We start from the raw sequence: 12,290 nt of genomic DNA, 5'->3' as shown, positions 1-12,290 counted from the left end.
ACTGTCCTTAACTTGTGAGGACTCGATTAGGTTGTTTTGCCCACCTTGCACTTCTTTCTCTTGATTGTTTATGTTCTGTTCTGTCTTGTTTTGTGGGATGACAGACAGAGATAGGGGAAGTTCACCTGAAGGAAACTCGGGGAGATCAAGATTTGACTGAGGCTCTGCATTCTGCTTGTCTTTACAATCAGAATGAACACTGCTTTGCTTTTGTGTACCATCATTGTCATTACCTTTATGGTTCTCAACAGATTCTGTCTCAAACTTCTCTGCATTCTCTCCTTTGACTTTGTCTCTGACTTGCTCATACTCCTTTATCACCTGTGTTGTTTCCTCACTCGGACATTGCGATTGATTACCTTCTATCCCGGCTGAATAATCAGCTTCTTTGTCAGCCCCACCTAAAACTTCTATTGCAACATCTATGCCTAGGATTCGTGCTGCTCTTGCCTCAATAGATTCATTTTCTGGAATTCCTTCAGCACATTTGACCTCGTACAGGTTACTGAGGTCCTCTGTTGGTAACGCATTAGCTTGGTCAAAAATGAGTAAATTTTCCAGGTGCTGATCTGCTAGTGCTGATTCATTTCTAAAAGTCAGGGGTTCTGAAGTGATGTGGTTTTTATCACTATTGTTATCTTCAAATATTGAAGAACCTTGACTTTTTAGGTTTGATGAATTATTAGTCAAATGTGAGCTGATGCTTTCACTTCCTGCCTTATAAAAGCCTTTATCTGATGGTGCAATACTTGTGTCTGATTTTTTTATCATTTCTCTCATTTTCTTAGCTTCACAGTCTTTGCTTGAAATGTACTCAGGGCCTCCAAACTCAACTAATGCTTCTTTGGGCCCTGTGGAAAGTTGATCTAACTGATTAAGATTCCTAGAATTGGTTGTAGATGGAACGCAGTGCTTGGCCTCCTCTGAAGCATCAAGAGTTTCTGTGTAGACTGTTAGCCCCACATCCCTTAGTAAAGACTCCTGGGGTACAGGAATGTCTTGCCTGGAGAGGTAGTCTGACTCTTTTTGTTGTGGGTCTTGCAATAAATCACAAATATTTAGATTTCTGGATTTGGAAAGCATAGATACTTCTCCCTCTGACTTTGTGCTGGTGGACTGTGGTTTGGGAAACGCACTCATTGTTAAAGAGCCAAAATCAGTCGTTGAGTTAAAAGACTTGGATCTCTCCTTTACGTTATGTTTTTCTGTGTGCATTGGTGGAAGACTGATTGCTCCCCTGCCTGGTTCTAGGACGACAGAATAATGTGATCCTGATTTGTTTAAAACCCTTCTCTTTTTCATTCCATCGATATCATCAAGTGAGTAAGTCACAATGGGTCTCTTGCTGATTGTGTCTTCCATCACTTTATTGATGTTCTCTAGGACATCAATAGCATCACAGGGTCTTCGGTTCACAGGTCTTAAGAGAAATTGACCAAAGGCTTCTTGATCATCACTTGGAGGGGATCTTACGTTGCTCTTCCCTGGAGAAGATGGCTGATGAGCTTCCAAATCATTTCCATTGGATGGAGAGGATAAATCAGCCAATGGCTGAAGTGATGAGGATTGTGTTAGGCTAAGGCGGGAAAAGGCGCTGTTGCTGGAGGGGTTCAGGTTTTTCTGGCCGGTCATTGGGTAACCATAGGAAGAGCTACAGCTCAGTGCCACCCCATTGTCTGTATTTGTGTCTGAGGCAGATTGAACTGGATCTTGATCCACTGGGGGGCTTTGTGGTTCTGGACTTTTTACCACAGATATAGGTGAGCCAGTCTGAGTTTCCTGATTACGATACTGATTTCCTGGCCAAGACACAGTAGAACATATACGTTTGTCTTCATTGGCCTGGCGAGCCCAGGCGTCTATTATCTCCTTTCTTAAAGGAGCTCTCTTGTAATTCTTCATTGACAGTGTGCTGCTATTATAAAGGTGAGAATGTGGAGACTTGATGGGCATCTCATTCACAGATTTGCTGCGAATATTCAGCCCCTCTTTGAGGCATACGGCAAAGTGTTGTGCAGAGTTGGAGATGGTTAGATTTGACACTGTATCGTTGTTGTTTTGATCAGCTGCCAAATCTTTCTTTATGTTGGTTGGTGTGTGAACTGGGACAGACACAAGGCAAAATATAGTCTCACTCACTCTCCTCTTAGTGTTCCTGTAGCTATCTGATGCTGCATCAGGAGCAATTTGTTTCACATGAGTGATGGTGTCTGCTGAAAAGGGGTCTGAGATGGAGCCATGATGAAAACCACACTTCGGTAATGTTGCTTGGAAAGCTAAAGAGGGTCTTAGTGGAGGGCATTGTTTTGGAGGACATCTGTTGTTACAATTTTGGTCATGTGCTGGGAAGTTGTCAACACTTTCTTTGTGCAAACTGCTGTAGCATCTGTTATTGTCGTTGTTGCAAGAAGACATTGGATTTGCATCATTAGCCAATTTAGGAGTAATGAAAGGCCCCAGTGGAGGGGGCAAAAAGGCACTGTCGTTGTGGGCAAGTTTTGACACAGCGGCACAGGGAAGCTCATTACGGAATTGCAGGATCTTGTCAGCATCTGTCAGAGAGCTGCCACCCAGAGCAGGGGAAAGATGACGAATACGGGTATCGTCAAAAGGGATGTACTGGATACCACCACAAGAATGCTCTTGACTGGTATACATGGGATTATGTGGTTTCTGACTTGATGTGCTCCTCTCTCTCTGGGGGACAGGCCATGAACCTGCAGGATGTCTGGTGAACCAGCGAGAGCCATCTGGAGCCACTTGGATTTGCGGGTACATATCACCTCTGTACCTAAAACAATAGAATTAAAATTTAGATTAAAACTTTAATTCAACAGCATATCATTATGAGATACAACATCACAATTTTCTGCTTACAAAATTAAAGTTTATAAGAGCCAGACTTTTTAAAATGAACCAAACTTTTGTACAAATTATAAAGTACCTGTAGTCAACGACTACTTCCCCATAACCTCTGCGTCCTGCCATAGCGGGAGCTCTTTTATATGAAGGGGGTGGGATGTATCCTGGTGGTCCTGAGTCCTGTGCATAATAGTCCATTTGATGGGGATCAGCTGCTCGTGATATAGGAAGAGGGGTTCTGTCCCTGACCTGGCTAAGGACAGACTCTCTTCCAGACAATATCTCACAGCTTCCTCTGATTTGCTGGTGCATTTCATAGGACGGAGGCCTGGGGGGTCGGGTGAAGCGAGCCTTTGGCATGATTGTGAGTTGATTGGCACTAGCTGGCCTGCTGTGCTCTGGCCAATACGGTGCCCTGTAAAGGTCAGAGTGTAAAAGTGGGTGGCCATTATACCGTCTGTAAAGTTCTTGACCTGATGGAGTTATATCCACATAATGTAGGCTATCAGGCTGCAGCATCCTGGGCAGGGAGTGGAATTTGGCTTTGGTAGTAGGGTGCGCCAGTAAGCCGTCAGGTGTCCGAGCGTGAAGCCGTTGTTGCTCCAGTGACCTGTGGTCACCCTCAGTATGATGAGAAAAGTTAACAGCTGGATGCCACACACCTGTCCTTAGGCTCTGGCACTTTCTCTCTGCCATCATTCTCCACTGATGGAGAGCCGCCTCCCTTTTTCGAGAACGTACCTGGGCCTGAGCTTGGGCCGGAACCTGCATGTGAGCTTGGGCTGCCCAGCGTCGCCTTTCTTCGGAAGAACTCTGACACTGTTCTGCAGATGGTTCCTGACCTCTTGCTTGCTGTGCTTCTTGTGGTCTGTTGCAATCCCCCTGCTCCCCAGCATGGGTACCTTGGACCCCAGCATAGTCCAACAGCACAGTGAAATCTTGCCCTCTTCTCCTCCAGTAGGAAACATTCTTGGACTGTGACTGAGATGCTTTGGACCCGTCACAAAACCTAAGTGTAGAAGCATAAATAATAAAAACCTTTACAACATGCATTTGAGGGGAAAATTTAAGTGTAACAAACAATGTCAATCTTTAGACATGTAACATGCAATTGCAAATGTCGTCCCATTTTAACTCCTGTTTTAACCCTGTTTTATAATCTATGTTTGGATATATTGTTTCAGTCTATATGCTTTTCTTCAAGAATTTTATTCCAGTTATTTCCATTCAATTATGATCTCTGGCCATGCTTTTTCTTACCTGCTGGAGTTGCTCCGTGCAGGTCTATTAAATTTTAGATTAGTTTTTTAATATGGTGCCAGGCACACAGTATAACATAAAAGAAGGATTGTGCTATTTTCCTATAAGTTAAACGATGGACAATTGTAAGTGTGGGTAAGAGTACAGAGGAAGGCCAGTAAGGAAGTCAATGGATGCAGTAAGGGAGGGCATGCAACCAATGGTGTGAAGAAGGACGACACAGGAAACAGAAGGGATTAAAGGAGGATGATATGCTGTGGCAACCCCTTAAGTGAAAAGGCCAAAAGAAGAAGAAATTATTAGCTGATTTCTGTTCAGAGAAATTTTGGTCAGAGCCGAACGCATTTTACGGTTTCATTGGCTAAAGACATTACATCGCCTCAAATCCTATCAATTCACTGCCGGGCTTTAAACCAACCCATAAATTATATGGGTTGGTTTGTACAAGTTTCCTTCTGCAAAAAGTACAATTGCTCTGATTGTTGATGGTGAATCACAATCTCTTCAAGCTCTTTATATGTCACGCTCTGCCCCAAAGGCTCCAAATCAAATCAACAACTAACAAATTTGATTACAGACGATTCAGATCACCACAATCCTGATAAGTGTGGGCAGAGATTAACCATTAATTTGATTAGGGATGAACACTGGGACAAACTGACTTAAGTCTATTCAATTTCTAGGGTACCAATATAAAAGATAAGAAACAATATGAACCAATTAAATCTGTAGATTATTCCCTGAGATAAAGACAAAGTGGAGAAGTGTTTAGTTCTGTAATATTAGTTACATACTGATGGACATCTCTAGAACAATCTCACTATTTTTTGTGTTTAAGCTCTCTTTCTGTGGAAAAAAGAATAAGGGGGAAAATGATGCCAACTTTGTCACTGGCTGGTTGCAAAGATGAATTAGCAAGAATACAAATAAAAAGTGTGCTGCCTGGTAAGGACTGACTCAGTTACTTCATTTCTATTTTACCTCTTGGGTCCATGTCGTCCCACTTTGGTGGGTTTGAGGTAGGGGTCAGGATAGAGGACTATGTCTAGTCCATAGGGTTAGTGTTTTGTAGTGACTGCTTCCCTACAATGACTCACTCCACTTCCTGTTTCATACTCCCTTCTTTAGTTGACTTGGAGTCGGGTATAGCCTTTGACTTTCTACCATGAACCCCTTTTAGGTTCTCTTCTTTACGCTGCTGGCTTAGGTTTTTTGTAAAGACAGTCAAATGCGGGCCTTTTTCAAGTAATGCTGCTGGGGAACCTAATGTTGTGCACAGAACAGACTATCTTTATTCTAAATACTTTTAAATGTCCTTTTGTGAAGAATCCTGGCTTTGGAGCAGACTGTTTCTGAGTTTGTTCTCTGGGGGCGAGAGGCGGTGCAGAGAAGAATTTAGGTTTTTTTTTTAGCCACATGCAATGCACTAGTCTCACCACAAGTCATTTCTTACCCGCTGTCTGAAGTCAACAGGTCAGTTTGGTTTCGGGTGTCACGCTCCTGTGTTGGCTGGCTCCTTTCTCTGTTAACATTGTTGATAGTGAGGCAGCCACTCATCCCACCATCATAGCCTTGAAGGTTCCTGCTGCTGCTACTGTTTCCATAGGCCACCATGTGCCCCATTTCATAACCATTCACAGTCTGAGGGGGATGCCTGTTTTCTAGGATTTCATGGTGCTTGCTGTAAGACGGTGGTAAACAGGAGGGGGGCCGGCAGGATGTGGATGCGGTGGGAGCTGCGTTAGGGGTGGAGGTGGTGGTATGCTTGGGCAGCTTGTATCCATGAGAAATGAGAAGGTCCTCCACACTGTACATTGTCACGTGTTAATACAGTTGTGTTGACTTTGTCCTTCTTCCCTGGCTTGTTTTGTTTTTTTCAGAAAGTGAGGCTTTGAAGATCAATTGTCAAGGTGTCACAGATTCTTTCTGTGCAGCAGCAGGTTCACTGGCACTGATGCACAGCTGAAAAAAACAGAGAAAGGGAGGATGACATCACAAAATCAAACTGAAAAGAAGATGGAAGTACCAGATAAAGACTATGTTGAGGTCAATATAAGTTGAATGAATAGTGTTCTACATTAAGCTTATTTTGTTTTAATGCACTTGGTATGTTATTGTCTGTGTGAAGGGTACAGATACAAAATTGTAGAGAAGTGGCAACCAGCTCCAGCTGCTGATAGTGGGAATGCAAATTCCAAATTCTTTCGACCATAATTTGACCTGCAAGTACTCGGCCAATTCTTAACAAATCTACACCATTCAAATGTCATAATGTTTTGCTGCTTAGTGACAATGCTGTTGTCTAATTTGTAAAATGCTACACTTTTACTTTTAATGTATTATTATGTTTTATGTTTTTACTCTATACTGCTATATCTCTGTCAATGTTAAACTCAGTGAAACAATTTTAGCACCAAAATGTTGTCCACTTTCTAATCTACAAATCTACATACTTTGTACAGGTTGAACACGGACATAATACATTTATATAATTTTTAAATTGACCATGTTTGTCATGCTACATGCAAATCTTAACTGATTTACACCATCTAAAGATCAAATTGTTCTGCTGCTTAGTGACAATGAAAACATCTCATTTGTAAAATGCTAACTCTCTTATGTTTAATGTAATATAAGATTTTATAAAAGTTAAGCTGCTTCTGCAAGCCTTAGAGTGCTGGATTAGGTCTGCTACAGTGTGGGAGCTGCTGCTCATGAACCTTGAGGAAAACTCTGGTTAAAGCTTCAATTCTGCAGCTACAGCCACAATGTATAACTTAAAATGTGGCTACAATCTTCCTCTTTTTTATAATTATACTTTTCGTGGGGATGCTTAGCATTTACTTCTTACTTTGGTTCCACAAGTAGGACTTTTTCCCTCTGACTTCCATAGACAGCTTTAGCTCAGTGTGATCAGAGCCTGTTTCTGCCTTCCTTCGAGTAACCATCATGGATCAAATCTTGTGCAATGTTTGTAACTCTGACTCTAAATAACTGTTTGTTAAATTCGCAATGACTTAACATAATGCTGTTTATTCTCTCTGAGTACTGCCTGCATATATGTAAACATTTTGTAATACGCACAAACTTGTGTTCATTGACAATTAACACATACAGCCAAAGAAGTTGGCAATCCTTTTTCAAATTTATTTTTCACATTCCCACTTGCATTGTCGTGGTAATGCAAATTTGTTTAGTCATTTTAGTATTGTAATTATTCTGGTGATGTTTCAAGATAATCAAAAACAATTCATGGGAAATGTCAGCCTGCATTTTATAAAGTAAGTGACACCTGTACACCTCAAAATGTGATTTTTCCATGATTTGGCCTGGCTGTTGGAGTGGAATACCTGGGACTTTCACTAATGTCAGTTTTCATTGAAACATATGCCAGCAGACTGCTGTCCACTGCGCCATGTTCTCTTCAATCAATACTTACAAGCTGTAGAAGCTAACTCCTAGATTGAAAAAATGGCTACAGAGTCCTGATAATAATAATTACCAGATCTAACAAACCATGGGCCTTTTACCTGCCTCTCCACAGCATGGAAAGTCATATGCATCATCTAAGAAACAAAAATAAGTAGGACTATGATTAAAAACATGAGGCACAAAAAAAGATTCAGTTAAGACAGCAGAAAACACATTTGTAATGTGGCTAAAGACCTCCAATAGTCCAAAAAATTAATCTTTGCACAAAAGAAAGCCTTTTACTCGATGCCTTACATATACTGTAGATGCTGAAATGCTTGGAGCTGTATAACATTAGGAACTCCATAGAATCGTAAGATAAAGACAAAGTAATTGCAGTTGAAAAAATGTAAAAATAACCATTCTTTTATTTGACTTTAAAGGGGGGTATCATGTTTTTTTCAGGCACATAGTACCATTCTTCTATAGCTTACTCAAATAACTATGCCACCCAATTTTTTTGGGAAAATGCAGCAAATATTTTAAAAAAATTAAACGAAATTTCCCTCTGTAGCACACAGTTCATGACGCCTCGATTTCACCTCTGTCTCTTTAAGAAACTCCAAGCTTGTCTGATGCGCCCATGAACACGCCCCCTTCAGTACTCATACAAACACACATGGATGTTGTTTACTTCTGTTTTTCTGTGCGCTGTATTTGGCTACTTTCTACATGTTTACATTGCTACAATACATTAGAATTATTATCAAAGTGAGGAATGCTAACGTATAGACGGAGATCTCTCTTCCCTGTCACCGACACACACACACACACGCCCGCTTACCCGTGCTGCTGCTGCTGGCTCTATAGTCCAGAATAGGGATCGCATTGTGTCTGTGTACTTATTAATCCACTTTTAAATAAGCTCTTGTTTTAAAGCAGTCATCTGAAAAGGCAGGTAGCTACGATGAGCAGAGTAAACCCATCAACACGCAGTAATCTCTCAATTGTTTGCTGTGACTGCAGCTGATTTAACGGAGCTGGAAGCGGGGGAGGGGTATGAGTTTTATTACATTTTTATTTTATTTTTATTTTAATGCATACATTAATGAGTACAGACAACATAAGCCATGGGTTTCTTACAGTATTTAAAATAAGTCAATGAAAAGCTAAATCTACAGAGGCAGGTGCTATGGGCTGAACTAACATAGGAGGGGGCGGGACTCTGCTGTGGAGCGGTGGGCGGTAACTCGGCTCGTGACGAAAGGTCAGAGGCGTTCCTATGAGGTGGGGGCGTTCCTAGGAGGACTCAGGTGTACTGACACCGAAAATGGCTTCCGTCAGATTTTTAAAGATTACTCAAACATATATGAATGAGCCAAGGCCACACATGTTTTTAATGAGGGAATGACATAGTAACATGCTATAAATCTTGAAAAAGTCGATTTTACATAATATCCCCCCTCCTTTAACTCTGGACATACTTTCTGGTGTATAGTTAGTAGATAGTTATTTTTTCATTAAACCCCCGTTCCCCTCTTGCGATACCACTTAAGCCTTCGAAGATACATCTTGTCGCACGATTTATCACCTTACTAAATAGCCGACAAAATAAATAAAACAAGATTTATACACATTTTCAGCTGATTGTGGCAGTAATTTGGCTTCTACCATTCTACCATTGTTGGGAATGACAGATTAAATAAGCAGGAAGAAATGTCCAGCATGGAAATATTCCTTTGCATGTAGTATTGTCAGAATTTGCCTGACATTGATAAAAACCTAGTCTTTTCATGAGAAATGCTGCTTAGTGATGGCGAGGTTTAGGTTCCTACTAGGGATGTAACGATTAATCGTAAGGCAGTTAAAAATCGATTCATAGGTATCAAGGTTCACATTGATGCTGTGAAAATTGAATCGCATTACTTATTTTAAACAGCAAAGGGCGCTATTCAGAAGTGTTGGCGGTGAGCGAAATCTGCTACTACTTTCTTTCTGGCCGCCTTCTACTCTTAAACATATTCATAAATGATTCCTTACCCATTTAGCACCGAAAGAATATTTGGAATATTACGTGAATATCTGTAAAAGTCACGTTTTTCTATTAGCTCTGTCTGCTAGCATAGCATCTCTTCTTCACTGCAAGAATATCTGCATGCCAACCAACCACTGGGTTACCAGCACCCTCTGCTGGTCCAAACAAATATCTGACCTAAATACAGTAAAATGACTGTTTTTTTTTTCTCTTAAGTCCAATTGTTAAGGCACAAAATACCATTTTCAGTTGCACAAAGAAATATTCTGCAGTTTTGTATTGTTTACTATAGAACCAGAATTTAAATAATAAGCTTTGTCTTCATTTGTATTATTCCTTTATTTATTTCATTCATTATTTTTAGTTAAATTGCATTGTTTTGAATAGTTTATTAATGGATTCTTTTGACAATGAAAAATAGTACAGTATTTTCCCAAAAAAAAAAATAAAGGAATATTTTTCAGTCATTTATATACAGTCCCATTTTGTAAAATCAATCGTGAGAGAATCGTATCGTGAACCCAGTGTCATTAATCGAATCGTATCGGGAGTTGAGTGAATCGTTACATCCCTAGTTCCTACTGCGGTCTCTAATAAGCAACAAATCGCAATTAGGGCTGGGCGGTATACCGGTTCATACCGAATACAGGTATATATATTTTTTTATGATATGAATTATTAATAGTGTATTTGATTACACAACTTTCAGAATGCTACGCTGCGTTTCAGACTGGACCCTTTTCAACGATGTACTTCTAAATATAGGAAGGTAAACAGTAGCGCTCTAGTGTTAGTTACAGTGTAAATCATACATGTAAATGGATCAGAAAGACACAATTTAAAACTCTGAAGCTGCATGTGAGCATGTGTCTGCGTGAACATGCTCTGCTACAGGAGAACAACACTCACGGACACGGAGGCACAGTTAGCTTAGCATGTCAGCAGTTTGGCAGTAATACACAAAAAAAAGAGCAAAGGATCGTAATTTGTCATTACTATAATGTGGAAATGTGTCCTGGTGGAACTGCAAACAAAACACTACCATATTCACCATAAGAAACCACCACACCACTGAGTATGCAGCATTTAAAGCTAGAAATCAAGCTAATGCTAAAGCTAAGCTAGCATGGCAAAGAGCCATTGGGCTGCAGTTGTAAACTTGTATTACTACTAGTGTGTAATTATTCTACAATATTCACTCATCATGACAGTAAAATAGACCATCCTAAGTCAATCTACAGCAGTAATTATTATGCTTATTTTACATGTACTAAATGATGGGGTCAAAGTGCTATTTTGTGCCTCCTTGAGGCAAATGACAGAAGCATTCTTGTTGAAATGTATTCAGATGCAAAAATTACACTTTGTTTTCCCCCCAACATTTGTTTTTTAAGCGTCTCACCAATTTAACCTCCAAAGATAAACCTCATCACAATCTTCTTCCCTTAAGGCTTACTTTTAACTCAGCCTTAGGATAGTCTGCGAGATGATTAGCTGTATCTAAGACTATTAAATGTAAGTCTTTTTTTTCTGGTTCCCTAATGCGATTATATTTTAACTTTAAACTCTTAACCCTATTAGTTTTGGAGGATTGGCTCTCGGTGCTTCACAGTTATAACTTTTGTCTGGTTTCACATTTTCCATTTCTGTTTCAAGTAATATCGACCTGGATAAGCTTGTTTGAAGTTAGCAAATGGGTTTATTGGTCTAATGTACAGAAAAAAAAACACAAAAAAACTGTCTTCTAGAAGTTCTTCATTAAATAATTTTCAATGCTTTTATAGCTCAACTTAGGCATGGGAAATAGACCAGTGATCATGCACAATAAGACAGTAAGTCTCGAGAACACATAATGTGAAACTCGAGGTTTCGGGGGCCAAATCTGGCCCTTTAGGACAGGGTCTGATATCTGTCACTTATAGGTTGGATATTGTTAGTGCATTACATATCATTGACATGCAAACGTGCACATTCATGTTGAAATGATCAACTTTCCTGGCCTAAAATCTGCATCCTACTTGAGATAAAACTGGTCTGTATTTGTCCCCTGATCTGAAAGTATGAATTTTCTTCACATGAACAGAGCGGATGTTTATTAAAGATCAATGCAGATCAATAATAAGAAACTAAATAAACACAACCTAACTTCATTTCCCAACCCTGCCTAACATGAGTGAGGGAGATGGGAGACATTGCAAATTAAGATGTCTTGACTAAGGATCTTTAATCTGCCTGAAATCTTCATCTGAGGCCATTACTGTAGGGGTGATTACTCATTGAGAATCTTTTTTTTTAATTATTTTTAGGATTTTATAATGTAAAAAGACATTTGCATGGTTTTCCATCAAAGTGCCTTTGCAAAACAACTGCTTAGTGGTGGCTTTGGATGGGGTGGGCGGAAAAGGCCACACCTAACAGCTGACTTTGTGGTTATTATTTTTTAATCAATAGCAGGTCTGCTGGGCCAAAGCAGTCATAAGTTTAACAGTAGGGATGGGCGATATTGACAAAAAAAATTATCCCAATAATTTCTGGCATTTATCACGATAACGACAAAAATCACAATAAATAAAAACTATAAATAACAAAAATAAATTAGTGTAAACAGGTTCCTTACAAACACAAATAAATGTGAATACATAACATTAGACACATTTAAAAAGGCTACAATAAATGCTGACTCAAAGAGCTCATGAGCTGATATTTTATGGAATATATTTGT

At 39.8% G+C, this 12,290-nt stretch overlaps 1 protein-coding gene across 3 annotated transcripts in view; it reads right to left on the bottom strand.

Annotated features, from left to right (window-relative positions):
- The window catches only part of jcada (junctional cadherin 5 associated a), a 43,928-nt gene that overhangs the window by 2,769 nt on the left and 28,869 nt on the right, over positions 1-12,290 (bottom strand). For 2 of the 3 annotated variants that reach the window (XM_028434883.1, XM_028434882.1), the window contains 3 exons: positions 5,576-6,084; positions 2,945-3,871; positions 1-2,791 (listed from right to left, as the gene is read on the bottom strand). The exon at positions 1-2,791 is cut by the window's left edge and continues 658 nt beyond it. In XM_028434883.1, coding sequence (XP_028290684.1) covers positions 1-2,791; positions 2,945-3,871; positions 5,576-5,937 — 4,080 coding nt within the window. In that variant the 5' untranslated portion in view covers positions 5,938-6,084. The remainder of the gene's footprint in view (positions 2,792-2,944; positions 3,872-5,575; positions 6,085-12,290) is intronic. The other variant, XM_028434884.1, reaches the window with a different exon arrangement.

Source organism: Gouania willdenowi, chromosome 20 (assembly GCF_900634775.1).
Source record: "Gouania willdenowi chromosome 20, fGouWil2.1, whole genome shotgun sequence".
NCBI classification, from domain to species: domain Eukaryota; kingdom Metazoa; phylum Chordata; class Actinopteri; order Blenniiformes; family Gobiesocidae; genus Gouania; species Gouania willdenowi.
This window is presented reverse-complemented; position numbering and strand designations above follow the sequence as displayed.